The sequence below is a fragment of the Melanerpes formicivorus genome, unplaced genomic scaffold (genome assembly GCF_026170545.1).
Source record: "Melanerpes formicivorus ecotype bairdi unplaced genomic scaffold, bMelFor1.0.p_v2 SCAF_97, whole genome shotgun sequence".
Lineage (NCBI taxonomy): Eukaryota > Metazoa > Chordata > Aves > Piciformes > Picidae > Melanerpes > Melanerpes formicivorus.
The window spans coordinates 1,000,649-1,027,997 of record NW_027142449.1 but is presented as its reverse complement, the minus strand read 5'-3'; the positions used below and the strand labels follow the sequence as shown (position 1 = coordinate 1,027,997).

The 27,349-nt window shown below is 47.8% G+C and overlaps 1 protein-coding gene across 2 annotated transcripts in view; it reads left to right on the top strand.

The window, feature by feature from the left end:
• Positions 1–27,349, top strand: part of GRK5 (G protein-coupled receptor kinase 5) — a 251,979-nt gene that overhangs the window by 165,668 nt on the left and 58,962 nt on the right. For both annotated transcript variants that reach the window (XM_068166115.1, XM_068166114.1), the window contains exon 4: positions 13,647–13,724. In XM_068166115.1, the coding sequence (XP_068022216.1) occupies positions 13,647–13,724 (78 nt within the window). The remainder of the gene's footprint in view (positions 1–13,646; positions 13,725–27,349) is intronic.

Here is a 27,349-nt window from a genome sequence, read left to right as displayed (position 1 = left end):
CTGCTCCATTTTCCACTCCAGTGAGCTATTAGTTAATGCGGCCACTGAGCAGCAGCCCCCAGCCCCCAGGGGACCTGATGCACTTTCCCAGTCTGGCAGCACTTGGCCATGTGTAGTGCCAGCAGAAGAAGCTGTTCACTGTGGAAAGGTCTCTCAGTGGGTTTTTTTTTGCTGGAAGGCTGCAGAAGGATTGGGTGTTGCTGAGCCAAAAGGCTAAATGATAACAGGGAGGAAGATGAACTTGTCACTGCTGAGTACAAGTGTCCAGGGGAGCTTCACTCTCTGCCTAACACTGACAGTCCAGAGAAAAATGATACACACCAACAGGAGGAACTTTTGTTTGTTTGTACCATGGTGAAGTTATTCTGAAGCACAGAGAGATGTGAGAATTGCACTGGAGTTGGAAGGGTCTGGGAGAGGACTCACAGCCACTTAAAGTTTATGCCACTAGTGCACTATTTACAGCACCACAGAAAGTGATGGAGAAAGTCCTGTTCAGATCACTTGTAGCTGGTCACAACTTCCAGCTGATATTGCTAGCACTGGTTGTGACTTACCCCAGTGAAAGGTGTAGCCACCAGGATCTGTGAAACTGCTACATCTAACGAACACTCTGTGCAGCTGTGCTCAAGGCCAGAGGGCAGGAGGACATTTGGGGTACCCTGGATGTGTTGGTACCCCACCAAACCAGCAGTGTCTAGTGAGGGGTCTGTCCCTGATGAAACACCACACACCTGTCTGGGGGGTGGCATCCCTGGAGAAATGCTGCACAAGATAGGATGCCCACAACCCTGAGGAGAGGGGTGATGGCCATCCCTTTGGGAAGGTGCAAGAATCCTTTGGGAGACAGACACAAAAGACTGCTTCCAAGTGATTTTAAGATCAAAGAGACAGAGCCATCCTCAGTCTTGAAAGGCTTAGCAAGGCTCTGTTATTTTCTCACACCTCCTTGCAGCAGCAGGCATCATATTTTGGTTCTACCAGCACCCAGGGGCTGCAAAGAACAAGACCACATTGTGCAACCCCTGAATGTGTGTCTCCAGGGTGTGCCACTTAGACTGAGAGTGGGCAACAGAAGCCATTACTGTCCCCCTGCACGTGTCACCACTGACACCAGCCCCAGAGCACCACTGATAACCTTTGTTGTAGTGCTGCCTGGAGCCTCTCCCAGCCTCTTCCAGCAGCCTCATCTGCCCACTCCACTTCCCACTGTGGGAATTGAGGGCACTGTGTCATTTCATTGACCTGAAGCCCTGTGGAGTGGTGCCAAGCACTGAAACACTGCATCCTCCCAGCATCCATGCAGCACAAGTGACACTGGTCCTGTCAAAGCTTGTGGTGGTACCGGCTTTGTTTTACAGCTCCCCTTCCAAGCAAACCCAGACTGATACCAAATTCTTTTGTGAGGGTGTGCTTCACACCCACCCCTGGGCTGCTTTTGCAGGTTGGAGCTACCCTGCCTACCTTTACTGGGCCAGGGAGCTGTACCCAGTCAGGCTCAGGCTGGCAGCACCAGGACTTCCCGAACAAAATGTGTGGCTCTGAATATTTACTCTTTCTCTCTTCTTTTTAATGCTAATTATCAGCAGTCTTCTTTGTTTATTGGTGTCAAATTCTCCACAAGCTTGCCCCTTAGCCCATGAAAATCCCAGAATTAGGCCATATTAAGGTCTAGCAACCCAGACCATAGCCATTAAATGAGATGATTGCTACTGAAATTCGCCCAGCAGGGTCACACTGTGTTGAGTGAGTGGTGGGATTCAGGCCAAGTACAATGTTAGGCAAGAAAAAGTCCTATAATGAGACCAGAAGCTTGACTTTACAGCCCTATGCTGAGACCACCAGGACTGTGAAACTTTTTGGAGACCACCTGCTGTAAGAAGCCTCAAGCAGAGAAAGCCAAGAGCCTCCCTTTCCTTTTGCCTTAGCGTGGGATGCAAAAGTTAGCTTTGGTGCAACATCAAATAAAAAGAAAAAGGTAATAGAGGAAAATATTGAGCTGCTGCTGAGAGGCTTATAGAGATTTTTATGCACTGAGAGGTGGGATCACCTCTCTTTTACAGAGCACAGCTAAGTGACTGCCAGATCACACAGTACTCATTGGCAGAAACCTGTGATTGATGCCTCCCAATTTTTAGTACAGGTTTGGTTTTTTTTTAACCAGTTCATTCAACTGCCTGCAATGAAAGCAGCAATCAGGGCTCCTGGGAGGGAACCAGGACCTGAGTTAGACACTCAGCAACTTACCAGTGTCCAGTTTCAGGCTCCCCAGTCCAAGAGAAAGAGAGACCTGCTGGAGAGAGTCAAACAGAGGGCCACAAGGATGCTTAGGGGACTTGAGCATCTGCCCTGTGAAGAGAGACTGAGAGCCCTGGGGCTGTTTAGTCTGGAGGAGAGAAGGCTGAGAGGGGATCTGATCAATGTCTATCAATATCTGAGGGGTGGGTGTCAAGTGGAGGGAGCCAAGCTCTTTTCAGTAGTGCACATCAATAAGACAAGGAGCAACAGGTACAAGCTCGAGCATAGAAGATTTCACCTCAACATGAGGAGAAACTTCTTTACGGTGAGGGTGACAGAGCCCCGGAGCAGGCTGCCCAGGGAGGTTGTGGAGTCTCCTTCTCTGGACACATTCAAAACCCACCTGGATGCATTCCTGTGTGCACTACCCTGAGTGATCCTGCTTTGTCAGGGGGGTTGGACTGGGTGATCTCTGGAGGTCCTTTCCAATCTCTAATGTACTGTGGTACTGTGATACCAACAATCTCTGTTCTCTTAATTAAGTGGGACTGAATTTTGCAAGCTCCCTCTTCTCACACCTTTGCTTCCAAAGAGTGGTGAAACCAACCAGACCTTGCAGACCAGAATATGTAAAGAGAAAGAGAATAAACCTCCTCTTTGCTGGACATTTATTTCAGCTGTTGGGTGGAATAATGAACCTGGTCTGATGTGGTCTCCTGCAAATCTAATTATAGCAGCATCTGGGGGGTTCTGCCTGTACATTTAAGCTGCTTTCTGCACAAGAAAAGAAAAGGGATGTGTATCATTAAATTCTGAATGCATGTAGGTGTGCATCTGTGAGATCCCTCTGAAACCTGTGAGTACTTTGGACAATATCAACCAATAATTGAGATTGAAGTGCTCAGAGGCACAAAGTTTCACCATGTTTTCTGGGAACGGTGCTTAGGTAATTGCCAGAATCTGTCAGCTGTAAAAAAGGGCTACGAAAATAAGTGGTTTGTGAGCAGTAGGGCCCAGCATTTCATGATTGAAGCCATAAAAGCAAAGAGCTTTGCAGTGCAGCTGGGGTGGAGCTGGGGTGGTTTGGTTGCCACCACTGCTGTGGGACCAGAAGCGGTCATTAGTGTGGCTGGCTGTCTTGGACATGTGGCAACAGCAAGCCCTTCTCCTAGGTGGTATGATAAGGACAGGAAGCCATCTCTTATTGTGGATGTTGTGCAAACAATTCAAAGACAGAGGTCCTGACCTGACTAGATAAATACCTAACAAAAACTGCCAAGGGCCTGTGCCTCTTGTGTGCTCATCTGCGTACACCTAAACAAAACCATCTCCAATGAATACAGCACCAAACCCTTATGTAGCCACTCAGGTGAAAGAACCATGCAAAGAGAACCTATTATAATTAAATGGAGATGGTTTGTGATTAAATGAAGTCCCCTAAATGCCCCTAACAATGAATTCACCTGAAGTGTGCTTTGCTGTGCTTACAAATGTTTTGCCACCAGACAGCTTCAGGGCTGTTGAAAGACAGACACTAAAATGTGTCCAGTCCTGTGTCCAGTTCTGGGCTCCTCAATTTAAGATGGACATTGAGATGCTGGAGCATGTCCAGAGAAGGGCAACGAGGATGGGGAGAGGTCTGGAGCACAGCCCTGTGAGGAGAGGATGAAGGAGCTGGGGTTGCTTAGCATGGAGAAGAGGAGGCTCAGGGGAGACCTTATTGCTGTCTACAACTACCTGAAGGGAGGCTGTAGCCAGGTGGGGGTTGGTCTCTTCTCCCAGGCAACCAGCACCAGAACAAGAGGACACAATCTCAAGCTGTGCCAGGGGAAGTTTAGGCTGGAGGTGAGGAGAAAGTTCTTCCCAGGAAGAGGAATTGGCCATTGGGATGTGCTGCCCAGGGAGGTGGTGGAGTCCCCATCCCTGGAGGTGTTCAAAAAAGGCTTGGATGTGGCACTTGGAGCCATGATTTAGTCGTCAGGAGGTGTTAGGTATTAGGTAATAGGTTGGACTTGATGATCCCTGAGGCCTTTTCCAACCTGGCTGATTCTGTGATTCTAAAATAAAGTGTTAGGGGACTCACTGCCTGTGCTGAAAGGCAGATCAGCAGGCAGGGAACCTGCTAGCAAGAGGTTTCCTCTGCCCACAGCCCTTGTCTCCAGCAGCAGGCAGCAGGTTAGTGGGGACCTCCTGCCCCTTCCCCTTCGCGACAGCACGTTCCCAGGGTGCAGGTGTCTGACGTTTTCTTCTCCTCTTCTGTGATTTTTATGTGCTCTTAGAGTGAAGACTTTAGCTTCTGGACTCTCTTTCTTGCTTCATCAAATCACATTCACAGTTTTTAATTTATTTTTTTCCCAGAGGTGGCCTTTAGCATGTGAAGGTAGACCAGGTTTAGATTGTCTGGAGCAGAGTGTAGCTAATCCTCCTCTCTAGCCTGTATGATATTTCATTGCATTATGGTTGCCATATGAAGAAAGGCTGAGAGAAGTGGCTTGGGTCAGCCTTGAGAAGAGAAGGCTCAGGGGAGACCTTGTTACCATGTACCAGTGCCTAAAGGGTGGCTACCAAGAGGACAGAGTCTCCCTTTTTGCAAGAAGTCCCATGGAAAAGACAAGGGGTAATGGGTGTAAGTTAGTCCTGGGGATATTCCAGTTGGACTCCAGAACAAAATGTGAGCAGTCAGACAGTGAAATAATCTCCCAAGGGAAGCAGTGGATTCTCCTACACTGGACAGTTCTAAGACTCAGCTTGGCAGGGTACTGGGCTGGCTCATTTTAACTATGCTATTACCTACGAAGGTTCAAAGGACACAGGGTGTTAGAGGTTGGAAGGGACCTCTGGACATCATCAAGTCCAACCCCCCTGCCAGAGCAGGACCATAGAATCCAGCACAGGTCACACAGGAACACATCCAGATGGGGCTTGAAAGTCTCCAGAGAAGGAGACTCCACAACCTCTCTGGGCAGCCTGTTCCAGTGCTCTGTGACCCTCACAGTGAAAAAGTTCCTCCTCATGTTGAGATGAAACCTGTTGTGCTGTAGTTTATATCCACTGCCCCTTGTCCTATCCCAGGGTGCAACTGAGCAGAGCCTCTCCCCTCCCTCCTGACCCCCAGCCCTCAGATATTTATAAACATTTATTAAATCCCCACTCAGTCTTCTCCAGACTAACCAACCCCAGGGCTCTCAGCCTCTCTTCACAGGGCAGTGCTGCAATCCCTTCATCATCCTTGTAGCCCTCCCTTGGACTCTCTCCAGCAGATCCCTGTCCCTCCTGAACTGGGGAGCCCAGAACTGGATGCAATACTCCAGGTGAGGTCTCAGCAGGGCAGAATAGAGAGGGGGTAGAACCTTCCTGGATCTGTTGGACACATTCCTCTTCATGCAGCCCAGGACCCCATTGGCTCTCTTGGCCACCAGGGCACATTGCTGTCCCATGCAGAAGTTGTTATCCACCAGGACTCCCAGGTCCTTCTCCCCAGGGCTGCTCTCATTTGGTTGGACCAAGTGATCTTTGGGGTGCCTTCCAACCTGGCATTCTGGGATTCAGTCACACAGAAATACATTCCCTGGAGGCAAATAGCCCTGCTGCCTCTCCAGGTTGTTCCTGCATGTTCATGGGGGCCAGGGGTGAGAGACACAGTCTCCTGGGGTGGACTTTTCAGCTGAGTGCTTCCCTCTGGGCTAACAGGCTGAGCCAGCACCCATTTTATGCCGTTCATAAAACCCCTCTCTTGCTCTTAGGGAGATTTTGTTCGGTGAAGTCCCTTCCAGGGTATATAAACCATCTGGGTATGTGTGCCTTAAAGCTGCCCAAGGCTTTTTCCACCAGAAATGCCAGTTTGTTGATGTCAACAAACTCATTAACTCAAAATGTGTTTTTAAACAGTCAAAAGGGCTCTTTTGCCCTGAGTTTAAATATAAGAAATGTGGTTTTGAGTTCACTTTGCAGTGAGAAACGTGAGGAGTTATGAATCCCAGCTGTTTGGGGTTTGCCTTCCAATCTTCAGCCACAGCTTTTAAATCTCCAGCAGAGGCAAGTGCAAGGGCAGTCGCTGGAGCACAGAGCAACAACAGGGCAGAGCCTGGAGTCCAAGGAAGCAGGAAGCAGGAGCTGGAGCAGAGAGAGATTCTGGGGATAACAGAGGAGGGAGCTGAGAAAGCAGAGGTGTGAAATTTGGACCAAAATATTGGTATCCTGCTGCAGATTCTCAAAAGATGACTCCACTGCTCCTGACTTCTACTGAGACACCAAAACTGTTCTGGTGGGAGCATCTGGCATCTTCCCATCTCCATCTCCTGGTGGGTGCGAGGAAGCAATTGCTGTGGTGTTGCCACACTCCTACAGACAACCAACAGCTACCTGCCGTGGGGAAGAATCCTCTCAGATCTGCAGAGAAATCCTTTTGGCTCCGATTTTCACATATTTTTAAGCCATATGGTTTCAGGAGCTCGAAGAATCAGAGAATTAGATGGTGTTGGGTGATAGGTTGGACTCGATGATCTCAAAGGTCTTTTCCAACCCGGTTAATTCTGTGTTCTGTTAAGATGAAAATCAAACACTAGATAAAGCAACGTGTCACAATTACAGTTGCTGCTGTGAGCCCCTGCCAGGTCCCTGTCCCAGACCCTGAACCCCTTGCTTAGCCATGTCTGAGCCCACAGCCCCATTCCATAGCCAGCCACAGGCTGGGCATTGCTGCCCTTCCCAGTGGAAGTTTCCCATCTGATCTCGCTCAACCCATCCCAAAGGCAGCTACTCCAAAAGGATGGATGCTTTGCACCCCTGTGCCCCTACTCAGACAAGGCTGCCTCTAGGGAAGCAGGAGCCACCGAAGTAAGTACTGCCTCTGAAACAGCAGCCAAAAGAAAAGTTGGGAACAAGTGGTGGCCAGCCCACATCCTCTCACCATTTGGACTGAAGGATCCGTGCCTGCCCGCAGAAAGAGCCTTCCCTGCAGCTCGTCCCATGCAGTCAGGGCGATCATAAATCCTCCCCTCATTTATGAGCTATGAATAGGGCCCTGTCTGACCTAACTAGGGCATGGAGAAGCTATTAGACTTCAGAGCAGGAGCCTTGAAACACATTGCCTGGATTCATCAAAGGAATAATGGAAAATACTTGGTTCCAGGTGGATGTGAAGTAATGATGTTATTTCTAGAAATCAGCCATTTGCAAGCTGTGGCTCTGCTTCCCAGTGCTGGGAGGGGAGGGGAGGGGATGTGTCTTACAATTTAAGCACAAGACTGAGAGTTGAGGGTTACACAGCTTGAACCCAGCCCAAATTTGGACTGACGTGATCCCAGCACCTCCTGCTCCTTGCCACCAGAGTGGTGGTCCTGGGCTGCTGGGAGGTGGCTCCTCGTAGCCTCTTGTGCCTGCAGGATGCAGGGACAGGTTTGTGAACTCCTTTGGGACCATTTTGTGGGGGGGACACTCTTGCTCAGAAGTGAAAGTAAGAGCTTGGCTGAAATCAACTGAGTGTTTTCAAAGCTTTTCAAGCTTGTGTTCAAGCTTGTGTTCTAGGGCCACTAAGCTGGTGAGGAGTTTGGAGCACAAGCCCTGTGAGGAGAGGCTGAGGGAGCTGGGGTTGCTTAGCCTGGAGAAGAGGAGGCTCAGGGGAGACCTTCTTGCTGTCTATAACTCCCTGAAGGGAGGTTGTAGCCAGGTGGGGGTTGGTCTCTTCTCCCAGGCAACCAGCACCAGAACAAGAGGACAGAGTCTCGAGCTGCACCAGGGGAGGTTTAGGCTGGATGTTAGGAAGAAATTCTTCCCAGAAAGAGAGATTGGCCATTGGAATGTGATGCCCAGGGAGGTGGTGGAGTCACCATCACTGGAGGTGTTTAAGAAAAGACTGAATGGGGCACTTGGTGCCATGGTTTAGTTGATTAGATGGCTTGGGTGATAGGCTGGACTTGATGATCTTGGAGGTCTTTTCCAACCTGGTTGATTCTATTCTATTCTATTCTATTCTATTCTATTCTATTCTATTCTATTCTATTCTATTCTATTCTATTCTATTCTATTCTATTCTATTCTATTCTATTCTATTCTATTCTATTCTATTCTTGGTATGCTTCCCAGGCATGTGGCAGAGTGAGCATGGGGAAGCCACCATGCCTGTCTTCGTGGGCACTTCTTCCTGTAACGGCAGTGCGGGGCTGAACACGTGCCGCTGGCTGCTGCCGAATAGCTTGAAAGTGGCACTGAAGGGAGAAATAAGAATGGACTTGAAAATAAAATGAATCAGGCTTCTAGTGCTTCAGCTACAGGGAAATCAACCCTGCTCACAGTTGGAGCTTATGGTTTCTTCTCACATCCTCACTTGTCTGTCACTTCCTACCTTCACCACCACAGTGTCGCGCTTCCTGAGGATGTCAAATGCAAGCATAATGAAACCTTCCTTTTATTCCTTCCCAACTGTCTTGAGGTAGAATGAGATACTCTGATCATGAGTGTGTGTGTGTGTGCGCATTTAGCACTGTGTGTGTTGGATCCCATCAGGAAACGCTGAACTTCTGCTTTCTCTTGGTCTGTCCTAATTTGCTTCCTGCTGGAGGCTGAATGGGATGCAAATGTAGTAGGGTATCTGGGGCAAAAGGACAATGAATTTATTGACATCTCCCTGGTGCACTTCAAATGGCAGCTTTTACTTATTAGGAGGCCAATGTATTACAAGTCTCAAAGCAAATGAAGGAGAGTAAAATGGTCATTATTGGAAGAAAATGTAGCTAGCATTGAATGGAGGAGTTGGAAGACCTCCTAGATGCTTCCATGCAAAGGAGTTCTTTCTTTGCAGTCTTCTGCACAGACAGTTACATTTAAGTACTCTTTAACATCTTCATTGATGATCTGGATGAGGGGGTTGAGTCAGTCATCAGCAAGTTTGCAGATGACACCAAGTTAGGAGCAGATGTTAGTCACATCTAGGGTAGAGGGTAGAAAGGCCCTGCAGAGGGACCTCGACCGACTGGACAGATGGGCAGAGTCCAATGGGATGGCATTCAACAAGTCCAGGTGCCAGGTGCTGCACTTTGGCTACAGCAATCCCATGCAGAGCTGGGGTCGGAGTGGCTGGAGAGCTCCCAAACAGAGAGGGACTTGGGGGTGCTGATTGACAGCCACCTGAATATGAGCCAGCAGTGTGCCCAGGTGGCCAAGAGGGCCAATGGCATCCTGGCCTGCATTAGGAATAGTGTGGCCAGCAGGAGCAGGGAAGTCATTGTGCCCTGTACTCTGCATTGGTTAGGCTGCACCTTGAGTCCTGTGTTCAGTTCTGGGCCCCTCAGTTTAAGAAGGACATTGAAACACTTAAAGGTGTCCAGAGAAGGGCAACAAGGCTGGGGAGAGGCCTTGAGCACAGCCCTGTGAGGAGAGGCTGAGGGAGCTGGGATTGTTTAGCCTGGAGAAGAGGAGGCTCAGGGGTGACCTCATTGCCCTCTACAACTACCTGAAGGGAGGTTGTAGCCGGGAAGGGGGTTGGTCTCTTCTCCCATGCAACCAGCACCAGAACAAGAGGACACAGTCTCAAGCTGCACCAGGGGAGGTTTAGACTCGAGGTGAGGAGGAAGTTCTTCACTGAGCGAGTCGTTCGTCATTGGAATGTGCTGCCCAGGGAGGTGGTGGAGTCACCATCCCTGGAGGTGTTCAAGAGGAGATTGGACGTGGCACTTGGTGCCATGGTCTAGTCATGAGGTCTGTGTTGATAGGTTGGACTCAATGATCCTCGAGGTCCTTTCCAACCTAAGTTATACTGTGAGACTGTGATTTTCTTCTATTAGAACACATGGGCTCTGGTTTCTTTTTAGATGAAAAACACCTAGTTTGCCTGTGAACCTAACCTGAAACTGTTAAGCTCCAAATGAGATTTACCTTGAAGAAAAAAAATTGTTCCTTCTGCTACTTTTGCCGTGGCTTTGCCCCCTTGTAAGGAGCCACAGAGAAAAATCATAGAATCACAGAATCAATAAGGTTGGAAAAGACTTCAGAGATCATCAAGTCCAAGCTATCACCCAACACCATCTAATCAACTAAACTATGGCACCAACTGCCTCATCCAGTCCCCTTTTAAACACTTCCAGGGACAGGGACTCCACCACCTCCCTGGGCAGCACATTCCAATGGCCAATCTCTCCAATCTCTCTTTCTGGGAAGAACTTTCTCCTCACCTCCAGCCTAAACCTCCCCTGGCACAGCTTGAGACTGTGTCCTCTTGTTCTGGTGCTGGTTGTCTGGGAAAAGAGACCAACCCCCACCTGGCTACAAGCTTCTTTCAGGCAGCTGTAGACAGCAATAAGGTCTCCCTTGTGCCTCCTCTTCTCCAGGCTAAGCAACCCCAGCTCCTTCATCCTCTCCTCACAGGGCTGTGTTCCACACCTCTCCCCATCCTCATTGCCCTTCTCTGGACATGCTCCAGCATCTCAATGTCCTTCTTAAATTGAGGAGCACAGAATGGGACACTGGACTCAAGGTGTGGCCTAACCAGCACTGAGTACAGGGCAGAATGACTTCCCTGCTCCTGCTGGCCACACTGTTGCTGATGCAGGCCAGGATGCCATTGGTCTCCTCGGCCACCTGGGCACACTGCTGGCTCATGCTGTAAACAATTCATAGTGTCTGTGCTTTAAGCCCCATACTCAGATACCATCTAAAGAGGACAGGAAATTGGACAGAAGATTGTTTTTAAACCCTTCTATTAAGTTTTATGAGAACATAATCAGTTCAGCCCCAAAGTGGTCACCAAAAGCACAGAGGTACTGCGCTTGTGGGTTTGAGCTCTCAGCATCTGTTTCATCAGCAGTACAGGTTTTCCCTGCTGGTTGTGGGCATTGCCATTTCCCCAAACCAAATCAGATTGTAATTCTAGATTGCTCAAGCAACCTGCTTTGGATGTGTATAATTATGTAGCTTCAGACTTCAGCTGCAATAGCTAAATCAGCACCGGGCAGAGAGACGGCTAATAGCATTATTACTACATTGTGGTTTCCATGTCGTTCCTAGGACTGCTTAGCTCGGGTATCCATTACAGCCAGCCCCTGGATTTATTGCATCAAGCTCAGAGCACTACATACATCTTCCAACAGTCCTGAAATCTGCTCTTCCAAATGTTTGCTACTCCAGTCTGATTTACCTTCTTTCTCTTTTCTTTTTTTTTTTCTCTGTTTAACTTCCCTCCTCATCAATCACAGCAGACAGCTTGGATTGGAACAGGTTACTGAATTGGTTTGGCAGGGGTTTTCTGGGAGCCCATTTGCTTTCAATGCAGTCATGAAGTCCATTAGCCTGTCTTATTTTTTAATTTGCTTTGTTTTGTTTTGTTTATTTATCTACTTTATTTTATTTATTTATATTTCCTTTCCTTTCCTTTTCCTTTCCTTTCCTTTCCTTTTCCTTTCCTTTCCTTTCCTTTCCTTTCCTTTCCTTTCCTTTCCTTTCCTTTCCTTTCCTTTCCTTTCCTTTCCTTTCCTTTTCCTTTCCTTTCCTTTCCTTTCCTTTCCTTTCCTTTCCTTTCCTTTCCTTTCCTTTCCTTTCCTTTCCTTTCCTTTCCTTTCCTTTCCTTTCCTTTCCTTTCCTTTCCTTTCCTTTCCTTTCCTTTCCTTTCCTTTTTATATCTTTTTTGGTTTTCTCTCCTCTCCTCTCCTCTCCTCTCCTCTCCTCTCCTCTCCTCTCCTCTCCTCTCCTCTCCTCTCCTCTCCTCTCCTCTCCTCTCCTCTCCTCTCCTCTCCTCTCCTCTCCTCTCCTCTCCTCTCCTCTCCTCGAGTCTCCTCTCCTCGAGTCTCCTCTCCTCTCCTCGAGTCTCCTCTCCTTGAGTCTCCTCTCCTCTCCTTGAGTCTCCTTGAGTCTCCTCTCCTTGAGTCTCCTCTCCTCTCCTTGAGTCTCCTCTCCTCGAGTCTCCTCTCCTCTCCCACTCCCTTCCGCCTCCCTCTCCCACTCCCCCTCCCCTCCCTCTCCCTTTCCCCCTTCCCCTCCCTCTCCCCCCTCTCCCACTCCCTTCCCTCTCCCTCTCCCCCCCTCCCACTCCCTTCCCTCTCCCTCTCCCCCTCCCTCTCCCTCTCCCCCTCCCTCTCCCCCCTCCCCCTCTCCCTCCCCCCTCTCCCATTCCCTTCCCTCTCCCTCTCCCCCCTCCCCTCTTCCTCTCCCCCTCTTCCACCTCCCTCTCCCACTCCCCCTCCCCCTCCCTCTCCCCCTCCCCCCTCTCCCACTCCCTTCCCTCTCCCTCTCCCCCCCTCTCCCTCTCCCCCTCCCACTCCCTTTCCCACTCCCACTCCCTTCCCTCTCCCCCTCCCCCTCCCTCTTCCCCTCCCCCTCTTCTCCCTCCCCCTTCTCCCCTTCCCTCTCCTTCTCCCCTCTCCCCCCTCCCCCTCCTTCTTCCCCTCCCCCTCTTCCCCCCCCTCCCCCTTCTCCCCCATCCCTCTCCCTCTCTCTCTCCCTCTCCTTTTTTTCTCACTCTGTGGAAAATATTTTGATCCTAAGACTAAAGCTTCATACCCTGGGCAGTGCCAAGAGGGAATGTCTCTAAGGACTTGTTGCATTTGGCTACTGCAGTCCCATTCAGTGCATGCTTCCTTCGAGTGCCCACGGATCCAACCCTTTAACTGAAGTGATTAATGTCTTTGTGGTGCACAAGCAATGCCTCTTTTGCTTCTTCTGTCCTGAAACTCATCACAAGTCAATAATGCTGCAGTACACAGGCCAGGCAGAGGTTTAAAAAGTAGGTAAACTCTGTGTTGGGAAATGGGTTGCTCTCTTTTTTAATGCACTGGGGAAGTCAAACAGGATTTTGCCTGTAGTGTCTGTTCCTCTAAATGGTCTCTCTTGTTTTGTCTTGGTGCAAAGAAATCAGCTCTCGGATCTGATCTCAGCCTTCTGGAGGCACTGAGTCAAGGATCACTAAAAGTGCTGGGCAAGCCTCTCTGCTTTGCAGAAATATTGTTAGAGCAAGGGGAAGGCATAAATAAACAAATAGGAAGGACACATTCAACCAAAAAGATGATCTGCTGCTTGAAATGCCACTGTGACAAGATCAACAAACATTCACTTTCTCCAATGCTTAGAGAAACAATTTCACCTTCTGTGTCCACCTTCCCTTTGAGCTGTCTCTTGTCACTGAAGGCTTTCTGAAAGCTGTCTTGGCAAGGCTGTAAGATGCAGAGGGATGGAATCATCTTGGTGGTAATTAAGACATGTGGTCACAGAAAGCACACCACTAGGACTTGGTCAAAACACAGTGGGAAGTTTGTCAGTGGGATGGAGTGCATGGGTATTAATTCCATCAGAAAATTGTATTTGTCCTTCAGATCTTTCAGACAGAGCATTTTGTTGAGGCTGCATCCAAAGTGAAGTAAAAATGGTGAAATAAGAGTGTAAATATTGACCTTTTTTTTACATTTTTTTTGTGTCTGTTCCAGGCAGAATATGAAATTGCTCCAGATGAAAAGCTGGGAGAGAAAGGAAAGGAAATCATGATGAAATACCTCACCCCAGAGGTAAGGGGCAGCCAAAGTGGCATTACTGAAGGAATGCTGCAGGGCACACCTTTGCTGAACAAGGTTGTTACAGGCTTTGTAAGCCAGACTCCTACAATTTATTGTAGCAGTCTCCAGTGAAAAAACCCAGCAAGTCTTGTACAAACAGTCAGAGAGGAGGAAAAAATCTAATCCAATCCAGAAGCTGACTTCTAAGGATGAGTTTGAGTTTGCTAGGGGCTTAATTAATGTGTGGATGAACAAGGGCCTTCTCTGATCTCTTCTTGGTGTGCAAGGCTCTATCCCTGTGGTGTGATGGAAGAGACCTCAGCTGTTACCAATAGATGCCACAATTATTTCCTATCCAGCTCAAAGAGCTGGTGGCACTTTGTAGACCATTGCAAAATCCCAGAATTGTCAGGGTTGGAAGTGACTTCAAGAATCATCCACTTCCAACCCCCCTGCCATGGGCAGGGACACCTCACACTACAGCAGGTTACTCACAGCCACATCCAGCCTGGCTGCAAACACCTTCAGGGATGAGGCTTCCACCAGCTCCCTGGGCAACCTGTCCCAGTGTCTCACCACACTCATGGGGAAGAACTTCTTCCTAACATCCAATGCAGTAGAAAGCACTGGCAAAAATTGTCTTTGGTAACAGACACAGTATTTTGAAATAAAAATTCCCACTCCTTCCTACCACCATTTGCCCCAGGGACATGCAAGGCTGCCACAGGGCAGCATGGTTTGGAGCTGAGAGGTACCTGCTGCTATGGGTTCCCCAGAGCTGCTCCTCTGGGCTGTGAGAGGAGAGGAGCTGCATCCACAGGGTGGCACTCCAAACAGAAATACAGGCCTGCTGCAGGGATTTTGGGCAGGACACAACTTGGGCCACAAATTTTCAGGGAGGTTCCAGCCATTTGCTGACTCCTTTTAACCTTTGCAAGAAAAGTCACTGCCGGTAAGCAATAAACATCCAACTTCAAACGCAAGAACGGTCCTAGGGTTTTTCCTGACTTGCTTTCATGAGAGTAATCAAGATGTACAATTGCTGCTTCAACTGTTTTACAAGAGAAACACGTTTGACCTTCAGAAGAATTCATTGCATTTTTGGCAGATGTCTTTCTAGAGTGTTTAAATGATACAATATGTTTTGGAGGGGCAGGGGCAGAGCAGACCACTGCTGGGTTTTTTTCTCCCCCCCTTTCTCCAGTAAGTCATTTTCCTACAATAAATATCAATGCATACTTTCAGTTATCTCAGGCTGTATTTTGAGATCTGGTTTCATTTACTGAGCCTGGATAGTTTCAGGCTCAGCCATTGAGCACTGGCAGTTTGAGTTCCTGCTGCCCATTCATTAGGGGCATAAAGTTCCACTGCTTTTTAAATCCACCCAAATGATCATTCATCTTAACATTTCTGTCAGCAGAGGGACAAATAGTGAGGGAAAATATTTCCCACTGTTCCAGTTGCCATCTGGAAATGGAGAAGGGCATTTTGCTGGTAGCAGAGCTAGTAAAGTGAGAGGAGGAGAGCACTGCTTCGATTCATGGCATAGTTTGGCTCAGAAGGGACCTTAAAGATCATCCAGTTCCAACACCCCTGCCATGGGCAGGGACACCCTGCACTAGCCCAGGTTATTTGAGGCCTCATCTAACCTGGCCTTGCACATCTCCAAAGAGGGGACATCCATGACCTCCCTGGACAACCTGTTCAAGCATCTCACCCCTCTCACTGTAAAGAATTTCTTCCTAATACCCAGCCTGAATCTACCCTCGTCAAGCTTCAATCCATTCCCTCTCATCCCATTACTACAAGCCCTTGTCAAAAGTCCCTTCCCAGTTTTTTTGTAAGCCTCCTTCAGGTCCTGGAAGGCTCCTCTAAGGTCTCCCCAGAGCATTCCCTTCTCCAGGCTGATCAGCCCCAGCTCTTCTAGCCTGTTCCCTGATGTTGTGGTTTAAGCTTTTTCCCAGAGCCCAAAATGGAACAGATTTAGGTTGCCTCCCCTCTCCCCTTTTTCCTGGTAGGGAATGCAAATTAGACAGGAGAAGAAAAAGAGAGGTACAATTACAAAAGAAGTCTTGAATTGATTTGGAAGAAAAAAAGGTAAGTTTAACAAAGTATAAAAGACATTTGAGTAAAAGGAAGGCTACAAAGGTAAAAGGAAAATTGGTAAATAAAAAAGCATACAGAACTGGACACAGCTGGAAAAGGATTCTCTGGGTGTAAGATGGATTCTCCTTAGATGCAGTTCCTTAGAAGTCTGGAACAGGCCCAGTTATGTGGTTAAACATCTAACAGCAGCTGTAGAATGTTGGCAAAGTGAGAGCTGAAGAAGAGAGCAATAGACACACACACACACCCACACACCCCTTAAATACGGTTGTGGACAGGGAGCGGGAGTGGAATAGGCTTTGGCTCAGGGACCCCTCCCACTGGGAGAGCGGGGCCCAGGTCTCTCTGCCCACCTGGGTCAGGTTTCTTTGTCCACCTGAGACTAGGTTCTTTTCAGCCCATCCCCCTCTTGGGCTGGTTTTAGCCTAGCACACCTGATCATCTTTATGGCCCTCCTCTGGACCTGCTCTGGCAGTTCAGTGTCCCTCTTCTGCTGCTGGTTCAGTTTTCTGAGGTCAAATCTTTTCGCTGCTGTCCCATGGCATACCTGCTACCCACAGTGCAGGACATGGAATAATTTAGTGAGGTAAGTGAATGTGCACTGAAGACCAATCTGAGCACTTGCTCCTTCTTCAAGCAAATATAATAATAATAATAAACCAGGTTGGAAGAGACCTTCAAGAGCATCGCGTCCAACCCATCAACCAATCCAACCCACCTAAACAACTAACCCATGGCACCAAGCACCCCAGCAAGTCTCCTCCTGAACACCTCCAGTGATGGTGACTCCACCACCTCCCCAGGCAGCCCATTCCAATGGGCAATCACTCTCTCTGGATAGAACTTCTTCCTAACATCCAACCTAAACCTCCCCTGGTGCAGCCTGAGACTGTGTCCTCTTGTTCTGGTGCTGGCTGCCTGGGAGTGTTAAGAGGAAGGGGAATTACTGCAACCCCAGAGCTGGAGCTTCCCTTCTCTTCCATGCTCTGCACTTCCCTTTTGACCTGTGTCCCTGGTTTCTTATTACATAAAATGGGTCACAGGATATTTACACTCTCTTCTGAAGCGTTTCTGGTATTTGCAAGATTCCTTAACATCTTTGGGCAGAGGGAAACACAAAGCTGGAACTGCCTCCCCAGTTGTGGGGTTTTAATGCCTGCATCGGTCTTGCTGCACTTTTTTTCTCCTTAATGTGGAAATTGTGCTTCTTCCCAGGGGAATATTCAAGTTCTTGAGCAGAATGTGATTCCTAGAGGTGGGATTGACTGTGCCATAGCAATGGGTAGCATGATAGATTTTCTACTGGGTCTCCCACACAAGAAATTGTTAAAATAGAGCAAAGACTGCATTAATTTCATTCTTTCTTAGATATCTAACTGAGGCACTCAGGTTAGAAATTCAGATGGCCTACTCTCCTGTCCTCTCTATTCAAGAGAGAGAAATAAGAGTCTCCCAAAGGCACATTTTAAGCCATTAGAAGTTAGTGATTTCAAGCCAGGTTAGATACTTGCAGTCCAAAGGGGTGAACCTGAATCCAAATGCCCTAACAGAATATCATCCCAGCCAGCAAAAACCTCCTTTTCATCAGGAGCTGCATTTCTCCATTTAGTTTCAGTCTCCTGAAAGATACAAATTGCTGCTGATTCCAAAGTCTTCTGCTATCAGAGGCATGCTTCTTTTAAGTAGGTGTGTGTCTGTGCTGCAAAGAACCTGGTTGTCTTGACATAAAAATAGTGTGACAAGCAGCTTGACTGAAAGAAATTAAATTACAGGTTTAGTCCTGGGACAGATAATTCAGGCTTACAATGTGAGAAGTCTTTTTCCCAGAGCACAAGATCAGAAGCAAAATGAAAACAAAAAGCAGACTTCATGCTTTCTAATATTCATTAAGGGGTTTTGATTCTTGCTTAGGTTTTTTTCAATGCCATTCATATTTAACATGCAGTGTGTCAGGATGTCATCCTCCTAGAGTTCATTCATTTGCTTAGGGAGCATGGGCTCCCATGTATTTAATAAAGCACATGGTGGTTGCACAGCAGAAAGGAAAAGAAAACACTTGCCCAGATGAATAGGGGCCACACCGGTCCTGGCAGCCTCATGTGACTCACACAGCCACTGCCTGCACACTGGTGTCACACAGCACCCTTGGCAGACTCTGAGGTGTGGGAGCAGTGAATTCTCCCACCTGGAGGGCTCTGGATGAGAACATTCAGCATCAGCTCTGAGGCTGCTAAACAGGCTTAGCACTTGCCAAGATGGTCAAGAGTGGAGGCACTTTTTTAGGTAATCACAGTTTGGCTGCTTCACAGCTTTGACGTCCTGAACAGCCTCTAGGTGCTCACTGAGGAAGCTCAGAAGTGGTCTAGCAGCTTTTTATTGTGGTTGATGCTAGGGGTGACATGAGTGGGTCAGGTTTCCACCACCTGCCTGGCCTACATTCAACAGTGAGGACAAATTTTGAATGTATCCTGGCACCTGGAAGGGAAAGTGGATGCTTTAGGCCTCAAAGAATATCTCAGAACAGCAGACTCCCTAAGGATATGATGGAGTCCTCATCACTGGAAGTTTTCAAGATGCTATTGAAGAGGGTGCTGGAAAATGTAATCTAGGCTCTCTTTCCCAAGGGAAGTTGGACCAGATGGTCTTTAAAGGTCCTTTCCAACCTGAGCTATTCTATGAACTCAGGTCCTCACCTAGGAAGACACCTCTCTGGTGCCTAAAATTTGTTGAAGTGTTCACATCCAACAGGCAATTCTGAACTGTCTGATGAGAGTGAAATGTAAGGAGTACACATGCCCTACATGCTGAGCATGCCAAAATACACAGGTTTTCATGGTGAGCAGGGGAGTTCACAGAATCACAGAATCAACCAGGTTGGATGAGACCTCCAAGATCAAGTCCAACCAATCACCCAACCCTATCTAATCAACTAGATATGGCACCAAGTGCCTCATCCAGGCTTTTCTTAAACACCTCTAGGGATGTTGACCCCACCACCTCCCTGGGCAGCACATTCCAATGGCCAATCTCTCTTTTTGGGAAGAACTTCTTTCTAAGATCAAGCCTAAACTTCCCCCTGCACACCTTGAGACTGTGTCTTCTTGTTCTGGTGCTGGTTGCCTGGGAGAAGAGAAGCCCCACCTAGCTGCAACCTCCCTTCAGGTAGTTGTAGAGAGCAATAAGGTCTCCCCTGAGCCTCCTCTTCTCCAGGCTGAACACCCCCAGCTCCTTCAGCCTCTCCTCACAGGGCTGTGCTCTAGACCCCTCCCCAGCTTTGTTGCCCTTCTCTGGACACATTCACACCCACAGATGACCTGGCCTGTAGCTGAAGACACCTGCCATCCTCGAAATGTGCTTCCCTCCTTCTGGAAGTGGTCCAAGTGTGGGCTGTCTACTCCTTGGTATGTGGAGACAAGCACTGGTGAGAGCTGTGCCCATTGGGAAGAAGAGAGGCTTTGAGGCATGTACCACTTCAGCACTGTGATCTGAAGGGATCTCCATGTGCGTGCTGCCTTTGCTTAACAGGAGCAACACCGTGCTTGCCGCGCTGATCAAGATTTCACGACTGGAGTCTTGCTTCTTCAAGAGAGGGTTTTTTAACAGTTTCCGTGAAAAAAAGGCACTTAAAGCTGCCTTCTTGACTTAATAAGCCCATAGGGCAAAGGTCCAACCCACAGGAAGTCTAAAATTTCTGAGGTTGTGAAATCCAAGGGTAAAACTGCTAAAATGAATTGCTCACAAGCATTTCTTTCCTGGCTTTCCGTAATCTCTCCGGTTGAGTGGCAGTGTTTCAGGGTTAGGTTCCTGCTCTGTCTTTACATGGAAAAGCCCTCAGTGCTGTGTGGAACAGTTGAGCTGAACTGCACTCAGCCTGGCTTCATCAGCTGGCTGCCTCTTGTCCTGGAAGAGCAAAGAGATACAATTACCTTTGTACCGCTTTTAAGGCAGAGTTTTGCATCTGTGTGCAGCATTTTTGCCTCCCTGCCTGGCAGCTGCCATGCCTTACTGTACTAAATCACTGCCCCCATTATTTTCTCTCTTCACTGTAAATCACCTCAAGATACTCTGAGAGAGGCTATATAAAACCAAATTGATTTGCAATGGCTGTTCAGACAGTCTCCACATGCCATTATAGTTTCTATTTGGATTCAGCTGGGTACTAAAAATGTGCCTGAATAGGATGTTTAATGCCTATTGTTATCCCCATTAATATCCTTCACAGAATAAGGAGAAGGGCAGCAGCTTTAGTTTAGCTTATCTGAATTCCTGTTTGGTCTCCCTTCCTCCAGGAAATGCACAGAATAAAGGCCATGCTTGCAGTTTCTTTCTTTGCTGCAGAGGGTTAGCTGAACACAGCAATAACCTCCTTACTCCCCTCTAAGGCTAGCAATGGTTATTCTGCTAAATGAAAAATATGTCTTTGTTTTTATGAACAATTATAGGATAGGGAAGGGAGGGAAAAGTCCTGTGCAAGGGAAGCTGGCTAGGCAGCACTGCCTGGCCTTCCACTTGTCTGCTGGCTAAAATGTGCTCTTCTCTCAGACCAGCTCGTTACTGAGAAGGAAACATCTACGTAATATGGGTGAGATGGAACTCAAATGATAGATGAGCCCTTCAGCTGGGTGAAGCCATGCAGCTGACTCCAGGCTCCTGCTCTCCAACACCTCCCACAGCCCTGTGCATTGTCAAAGAGGAGTTTTCTTTCCTCATGGCATTGCTTTAATCCTGACACCTGCTTTCTCCTTGAGATTTCTTTCTGCCTTCCTACTTTCATCACCAAAATAAAACGCAAGCTTCAGCACTTGTGCTTCTGAGTGAGTCATCTTTGCTGGTCACTAAAGCCTTCCATCTCCCATAAGGAAAGCTTCAGGTATCACTTTTGAATGGTTCTGGCTGAATCCTGGAAAGGCAGGTCACACTGTATCAAGAACTGGATTCCAGTGCTGAGACCTCTTCCTCTGTTTCATTCTACTGAATGCCTTGCAGGAAACATGTTACAATTAGGGCTTGGGATGGCCAAAACAAAAGGTGAATGTCACTGTAAGGGAAAGGTCTGAAAGAAAGAAACATTAAGTTGCTGTAAAGCAATCTGCAGAATTTGATACAAGACAGAGGCTTTGTGTTTTGAATGGTAAGCCTTCAGGGACTGTTTTCTGTGTTGTTACCTTTCTTGTACAAATTCAGCTTATATCGCTTACATCCAGCAAGTCATCTCCCCCCTACCCCCCGTGTAAGCTTATTATCTTGTTGATAAAAGGTCAGCACAATATTGCTTTTCACTGGCTGCAGCCAATGATCCCTTAAGGTTTGGTCCAAGAGTTATCTCCACATCTAGTTTTCAATTTGTCTAAAACATGTGCATTTCATCAATGAGCCGATTGAAGTAAGGCATGAATGAAGTGCCTGTCTGCACGCAGTGTGTCGCACGGATTCAGGATGGGCTGGAATGATTTACTTGCTCAAAGCGTTATTCACTGTGTCCTTTGGATTCCTATTAGGGGACTTGTCAGGATGCTAAATACTTCAGTAGGAATCCTGGGCCTTCCTCGAGCCAAGGAGAGTTTTGTCATTTAATTAATTGCCGTGGGACTTTACCCTTTGACTCAATGGATTTCTCATCTCCCCTCTCTATTGACTTCACTACTCTACGGGCACCATTTTAGCCAGGGATGATAGCATTACTTAGGGCTCTGCTTTGCAGCTCGCATAATCAATACATAATCTAGTCTCCAGAGAAATCAATACATAATTCTTGTTGTTGTTCCAGAGACAGCACGATCAATATCTCTGCTGATCACTGTGTCTTAGGCCAGGAAAGCACCTCCTCAGCTTACTTGCTGCCTAAGCTCATCTTTCCCGAGGTCAGTTCTGGGAAAACATCTGAGCGGCAGAAAGGCAACCTCCTCACTCAAATTAGTGCTTTCTAATCACAATTTGTTTTAATAAGCATTCTTCTGCCACGGGGGCCAGGCTGGAATACAGGGTGGCAGAGGAATCTGAAGCATCACAGCGTTGCCTTGATCAGGAGTCCCTTTGCTGTGGTCTCAGACTAAAAGGCATTTTCTCACGGTTTGCTCAAGTCCTATTTCCTCATCCTTTACCCACTGTTTATAATACAAATGTTAGTTAACTAAACACTTAACTGAGGATTTCTGTCTCCTGCAAGGGGGCCAAACTGCATGAGGGCCTATGGAAACACCATGGAGTCTGCTCTGTCCTGGTGATGCTGTCCCAGAATAGGTCCTTGGGCAGTCCTCCGTCCTCTCCATCAGACTTGGAGGAGGGCTGCATTTGCAATGCATTTGCCCAGACTGGTGGAAGGTTTGGGCTGGAGTCATTGACTACACTGGCTTTGTGCTAAGCAGTGCTATTAGTTGAAGCTCTGCTTTTCCTTCCCTCTGTTGTTTTGGAGAGGTTATACTCCCAAGTTCACATGCTGCTGAACTGTTTGTCATTTGTGGTCAGGAAAGTCATTGGGATGACTTTGGTCAGCAGGCAGAAGCCTTCAAGATTCCCTCTGTTTGCTGGAGTTACTCTGACTTGACCCTTTGGAGAATGGAAACTTGCTTCAGCTAATTGATGTCAACCATGCATGTAAACCTGGCTCACATCTGTCTGCTGAGGCAGGGCAGGCCCCCCAGGCTGCTCTGACTCCTCTCAGAGGAGTCATCCCAAAGGGCTGAGGACACTGTGCACACAAAGAGCGTCTGCTCAGGATTATCTGGGAACAAGAAGGATGTGCTTGTCTGCCCTTGGTTAATGAATATGCTCATTACAGTTTCCTCCCCTCATTTTCGGGGGGTTGTCTATCCCCTATCCCCTCTGCACAGCCCTTGTCACTTTGGCTCAGTTCCTGTGGATTATCTGACAGCCGGAGAAGTTAATTCTAAGCCTTTAAGGTTCATTCAGCTTCCCCAGAAACAGCCTCTTTTGCCTGAAAGTTTTGCCCACATGGGGAAAAAAAGGAATCAGGCTTTTCCAGTTGTCTGGAAACACTGGCTTGTAAAACATCCCTAAATCTGCAGGAGATGGCTTTTGTGCATTTGCTCAGAATGACATTAAAACCGACCTCTGATGAGTCCAGCCTCATACATTCCCAACACACATACCGCAGCCTTGGTTGTCCAAACACAGGAAGGCTTCTGGATTGAAGAGATGAGGTTCCTCTTTCTACCCTCTGACCATGGGGAACCCAGGGACACTTTGAGTGGCTTGGTTTTTAGATGATTAAAGTGCAATGACATGAATTCCACATGAGGTGTGATGCAGGCTGTGTTAAATTACATTGCCTGGCATATCCACACAGGTTCCTGTGCATGGCTTCAGAATACAGAATTAACCAGGTTGAAAAAGACCTCAGAGATCATCAAGTCCAACCTATCACCCAACACCATCTAATCAACTAAACCATGGCACCAAGTGCCTCACCCAGTCTCTTAAACACCTCCAGGGATGGTGACTCTACCACCTCCCTGGGCAGCACATTCCAATGGCCAATCACTCTTTCTGGGAAGAACTTCTTCCTACCATCCAGCCTAAACCTCCTCTGGCACAGCTTGAGACTGTGTCCTCTCCTGTCACAGGTTGCCTGGGAGAAGATACCAGCCCTTACCTGGCTACAGCCTCTCTTCAGGTAGTTGGAGATGGCAATAAGGTCTTCCCTGAGCCTCCTTCTCTCCAGACTAAGCAACCCCAGCTCCCTCAGCCTCTCCTCATAGGGCTGTGCTCCAGACCACTCCTCAGCTTTGTTGCCCTTCTCTTCAGGGGAAGTTTAGGCTCGAGGTGAGGAGAAAGTTCTTCACAGCAAGAGGCCATTAAGTTGTGCTGCCCATGGGGGTGGTGGAGTCACTGTTCCTGGAGGTGTTCAAAAAAGGATTGGATGGGACACTCCCCTCTCAGTCTTCTCCTCTCCAGACTAACCACCTCCAGGTCTCTTAACCTCCCCTCATAGGGCAATGCTCCAGTCCCTTAATCATCCTGGTAGCCCTCTGTTGGACTCTCTCCAGTGGATCCCTGTCCCACATATGAATGTCGTGGCCATGTGGCACTTCAGACTCTTCATGTTTAATAGTGTTTTTCTCACCAGCAGTGCAACTAGACTTACAAAACTCACTTAACCTGCATGCCAAGCCTCAGCTTGTGTGCTGATTTATTATTTTTCAATCAAGCCAGACCCTGACCTGAGTCAAAAATCAAGCATATAGCGAGGTCATTGCCCTGACACAGATGCTGTTTGTCCAACAAGCAAACCCGGGGCAGAGTGGAATATGCCACTGTAAACACTGTGTCATCTCCTACAATAAATGTCATCCCTCACCCTTCTTTGCAGATGGCTATTACCATATGATGGTTAATGGGTCGTGTAACACAAGTGATTAGGGAATGCCCTCTTGCCAGCAGTGCCAGGTAGTGATTTTGTTTGCTTTCCTGGGTGTTCCCAGGCTTTCTCTGTGTGGGACACTGTTTCCTGCCTAATGTTTATTTAATTCACTTCCTAATCCTTTTCAAGAGCTTCCTGAGCTCTCTTTTGGGTTTTCCATTTCTTCATTTCATAGAATCATAGAATTGTTAGGGTTGGAAGGGACCTCAAGGGTCATCCAGTTCCAACCCCCCTGCCAGGGGCAGGGACACCTCACACCACAGCAGGTTGCTCACAGCCTCATCCAGCCTAGCCCTAAAAACCTCCAGGCATGAGGCTTCTACCACCTCCCTGGGCAACCTGTGCCAGTCTCTAACCACCCTCATGGGGAACAACTTCTTCCTAACATCCAATCTGAAGCTACCCTTTTCTAGGCTTTTTTTCCCCATTTCCCCCAGTCCTATCATTACCTGACCTGATTTGAGTGCTTCCTCAGGATTTTGACCTGATAAGGGGGAGGAAAAGATGAAGGCAAAATCCCCACTGCGTCTGACAGCAGCAGAGCACAGCCTGGATCAGACCTTCATGCATGAGCTACCTTCATGCAGAGCAAATAGCTCGTGGGCTTCAGCGCGAGGATCGCTTGCGAGGGAATCGTTCCTCATCTTTACAGGCTGATGTCTCAGAGGAGTGAAGTCAAGCAGGGATCTGTTTGTTTTCCTGCCAGAAAGCCATTCAGCAGCACTGGGGTTGTAAATGAGTGTTTATAGATTTAGACTTTTTTTAATCTTTTTTCAAATGGAATAAATGACATTTGGTTTACTGGAGGAAGCCAAGCTATGACTGTTGCAACATGAGGTTGCTTGCTAATGTTTAGGCTATCCATCAGTGCAGGAGGACATTAAAAGGTAGAAAAGCTCTGATAAGAGGCTGGACAGTGGAGACTATCCAAACCTATTAAGCACATGTGACAACAGGGGGAGAAAAAGCCTTCTGTGAACAGAAACTCTGAAAAATATCCTGTTGCCTTTCTTGCTGCTCAGGGTGAGGATGCTGTTCTCTTTCCATAGTGCTTCATCAGACATCTGGGTGCTTGTAGTGATGCACTATAGTAGCAATGTCTCTGTTGGGTTGGTAACAAAAAGGGTTATAGGACAGAGAAGTTCAACAAGGGTAAATGCAGAGTCCTTCATCTGGGAAGGAATAATAACCTGCACCAGTACAGATTGAGAGGTGATCTGCTAGAGAGCAGCCCTGTGGAGAAGGACCTGGTAGTGCTGGTTGATAACAGGTTCTGCATGGGACAGCAATGTGCCCTGGTGGCCAAGAGAGCCAGTGGGATCCTGGGGTGCATGAAGAGGAATGTGTCCAGCAGATCCAGGGAGCTTCTCCTCCCCCTCTACTCTGCCCTGGTGAGATCTCACCTGGAATATTGCATCCAGTTCTGGGCTCCACAGTTCAAGAGGCACAGGGATCTGCTGGAGAGAGTCCAAGGGAGGGCTACAAGGATTATGAAGGGACTGGCACATGTACATGTCCTATGAGGAGAGGGTGAGAGAGTGGTTAGTTTGGAGAGAAGACTGAGAGGGGATTTAATAGATGTCTATAAATATCTGAGGGCTGGGGGTCAGGAGGGAGGGGACAGGCTCTGCTCACTTGCACCCTGGGATAGGACAAGGAGCAATGGATATAAACTGCAGCACAGGAGGTTCCACCTCAACATGAGGAAGAACTTCTTTAGTCTAAGGGTCACAGAGCACTGGAGCAGGCTGCCCAGAGAGGTTGCGGAGTCTCCTTCTCTGGAGACTTTCAAGACCCATCTGGATGTATTCCTGTGTGACCTGTGCTAAATTCTATGGTCCTGCTCTGGCAGGGGGGTTGGACTTGATTATGTCCAGAGGTCCCTTCCAACTATCCTGTGATCCTGTGACACTGCCAAGGATTACAGTATCACAGTATCACAAAGGTTGGAAGAGACCTCGAGGATCATTGAGTCCAACCTGTTACCACAGACCTCATGACTAGACCATGGCACCAAGTGCCACGTCCAATCCCCTCTTGAACACCTCCAGGGACGGTGACTCCACCACCTCCCTGGGCAGCACATTCCAATGACGAATGACTCGCTCGGTGAAGAACTTTCTCCTCACCTCGAGTCCAAACCTCCCCTGGCACAGGTTGAGACTGTGTCCTCTTGTTCTGCTGCTGGTTGCATGGGAGAAGAGACCAACCCCTTCCGGGCTACAACCACTTTTCAGGTAGTTGTAGAGGGCAATGAGGTCACCCCTGAGCCTCCTCTTCTCCAGGCTAAGCAACCCCAGCTCCCTCAGCCTCTCCTCATTGTGTCAGCAGCCTAACTTTTGGGTGGCTAGAAAATCCTGGTTGGTATTGGCCTTCTCTATTCCTTCTTAAGTTTCCCTCCTCATCCTGCTGACAGTTCCTGGTTAGTTCATCTGTGTTTTCATCCTTTAATCTGTGGGTAGAATTCATTTAAAGCAGGAAAAAAGCCAACAAGTAGAAGACACTTTCCCTTCCCTCTCTTTAAATCAAGTTTATGTAAAGCAATTTCAGCTGGCTACTTCATGAGCACCCCTACAACCAACAAACCTCTGTGTCTGCAGAAGGATGAAAAGTTTGTTTCTTCAGTAAAGAAACCTCTATAAGCAACATTCAAAAGAATTATTAACAAAGTATGGGTGGGGAAGGACTGAGGTTTAAGGACAGTATAAAATGTCTTGCCAAGCACTTCTGCTGAGGCTCAGTTCCTAACTAACTGAAGTCAAAAGCAAATCTTCCATAGTGCTCCATTTAGGTTCATGAACTAAGCTGTACCAAAACCCCCATTGGCTTGGGATTGCTGTGAGTGTTTCTCTTTGTCTGAAGAGTACAAAGCCTGCAGATGATTCCCTGGGCTTGCAAAAGAAGCTGATGAAATGAGTAAATTGTGTCTCATGGGAGAATTTGTTATTTCAAAATCACTTTCAGTGGGGCTTTGAGTCTTTAAGATTTCTTCTGGTCACCTGTGGGAGCCAGGAAGAAATTTCTCCTTCTTGAACTAAGCAATCTTTTTTTCTTCTTCTTTTCTTTTTTCTTTTCTTCCTTTTCCCTTTTTCTTTGTGGTACTGAAACCCTTGTTGTGATTACACCCCCAAACTTCTCTGAATCAATTAAT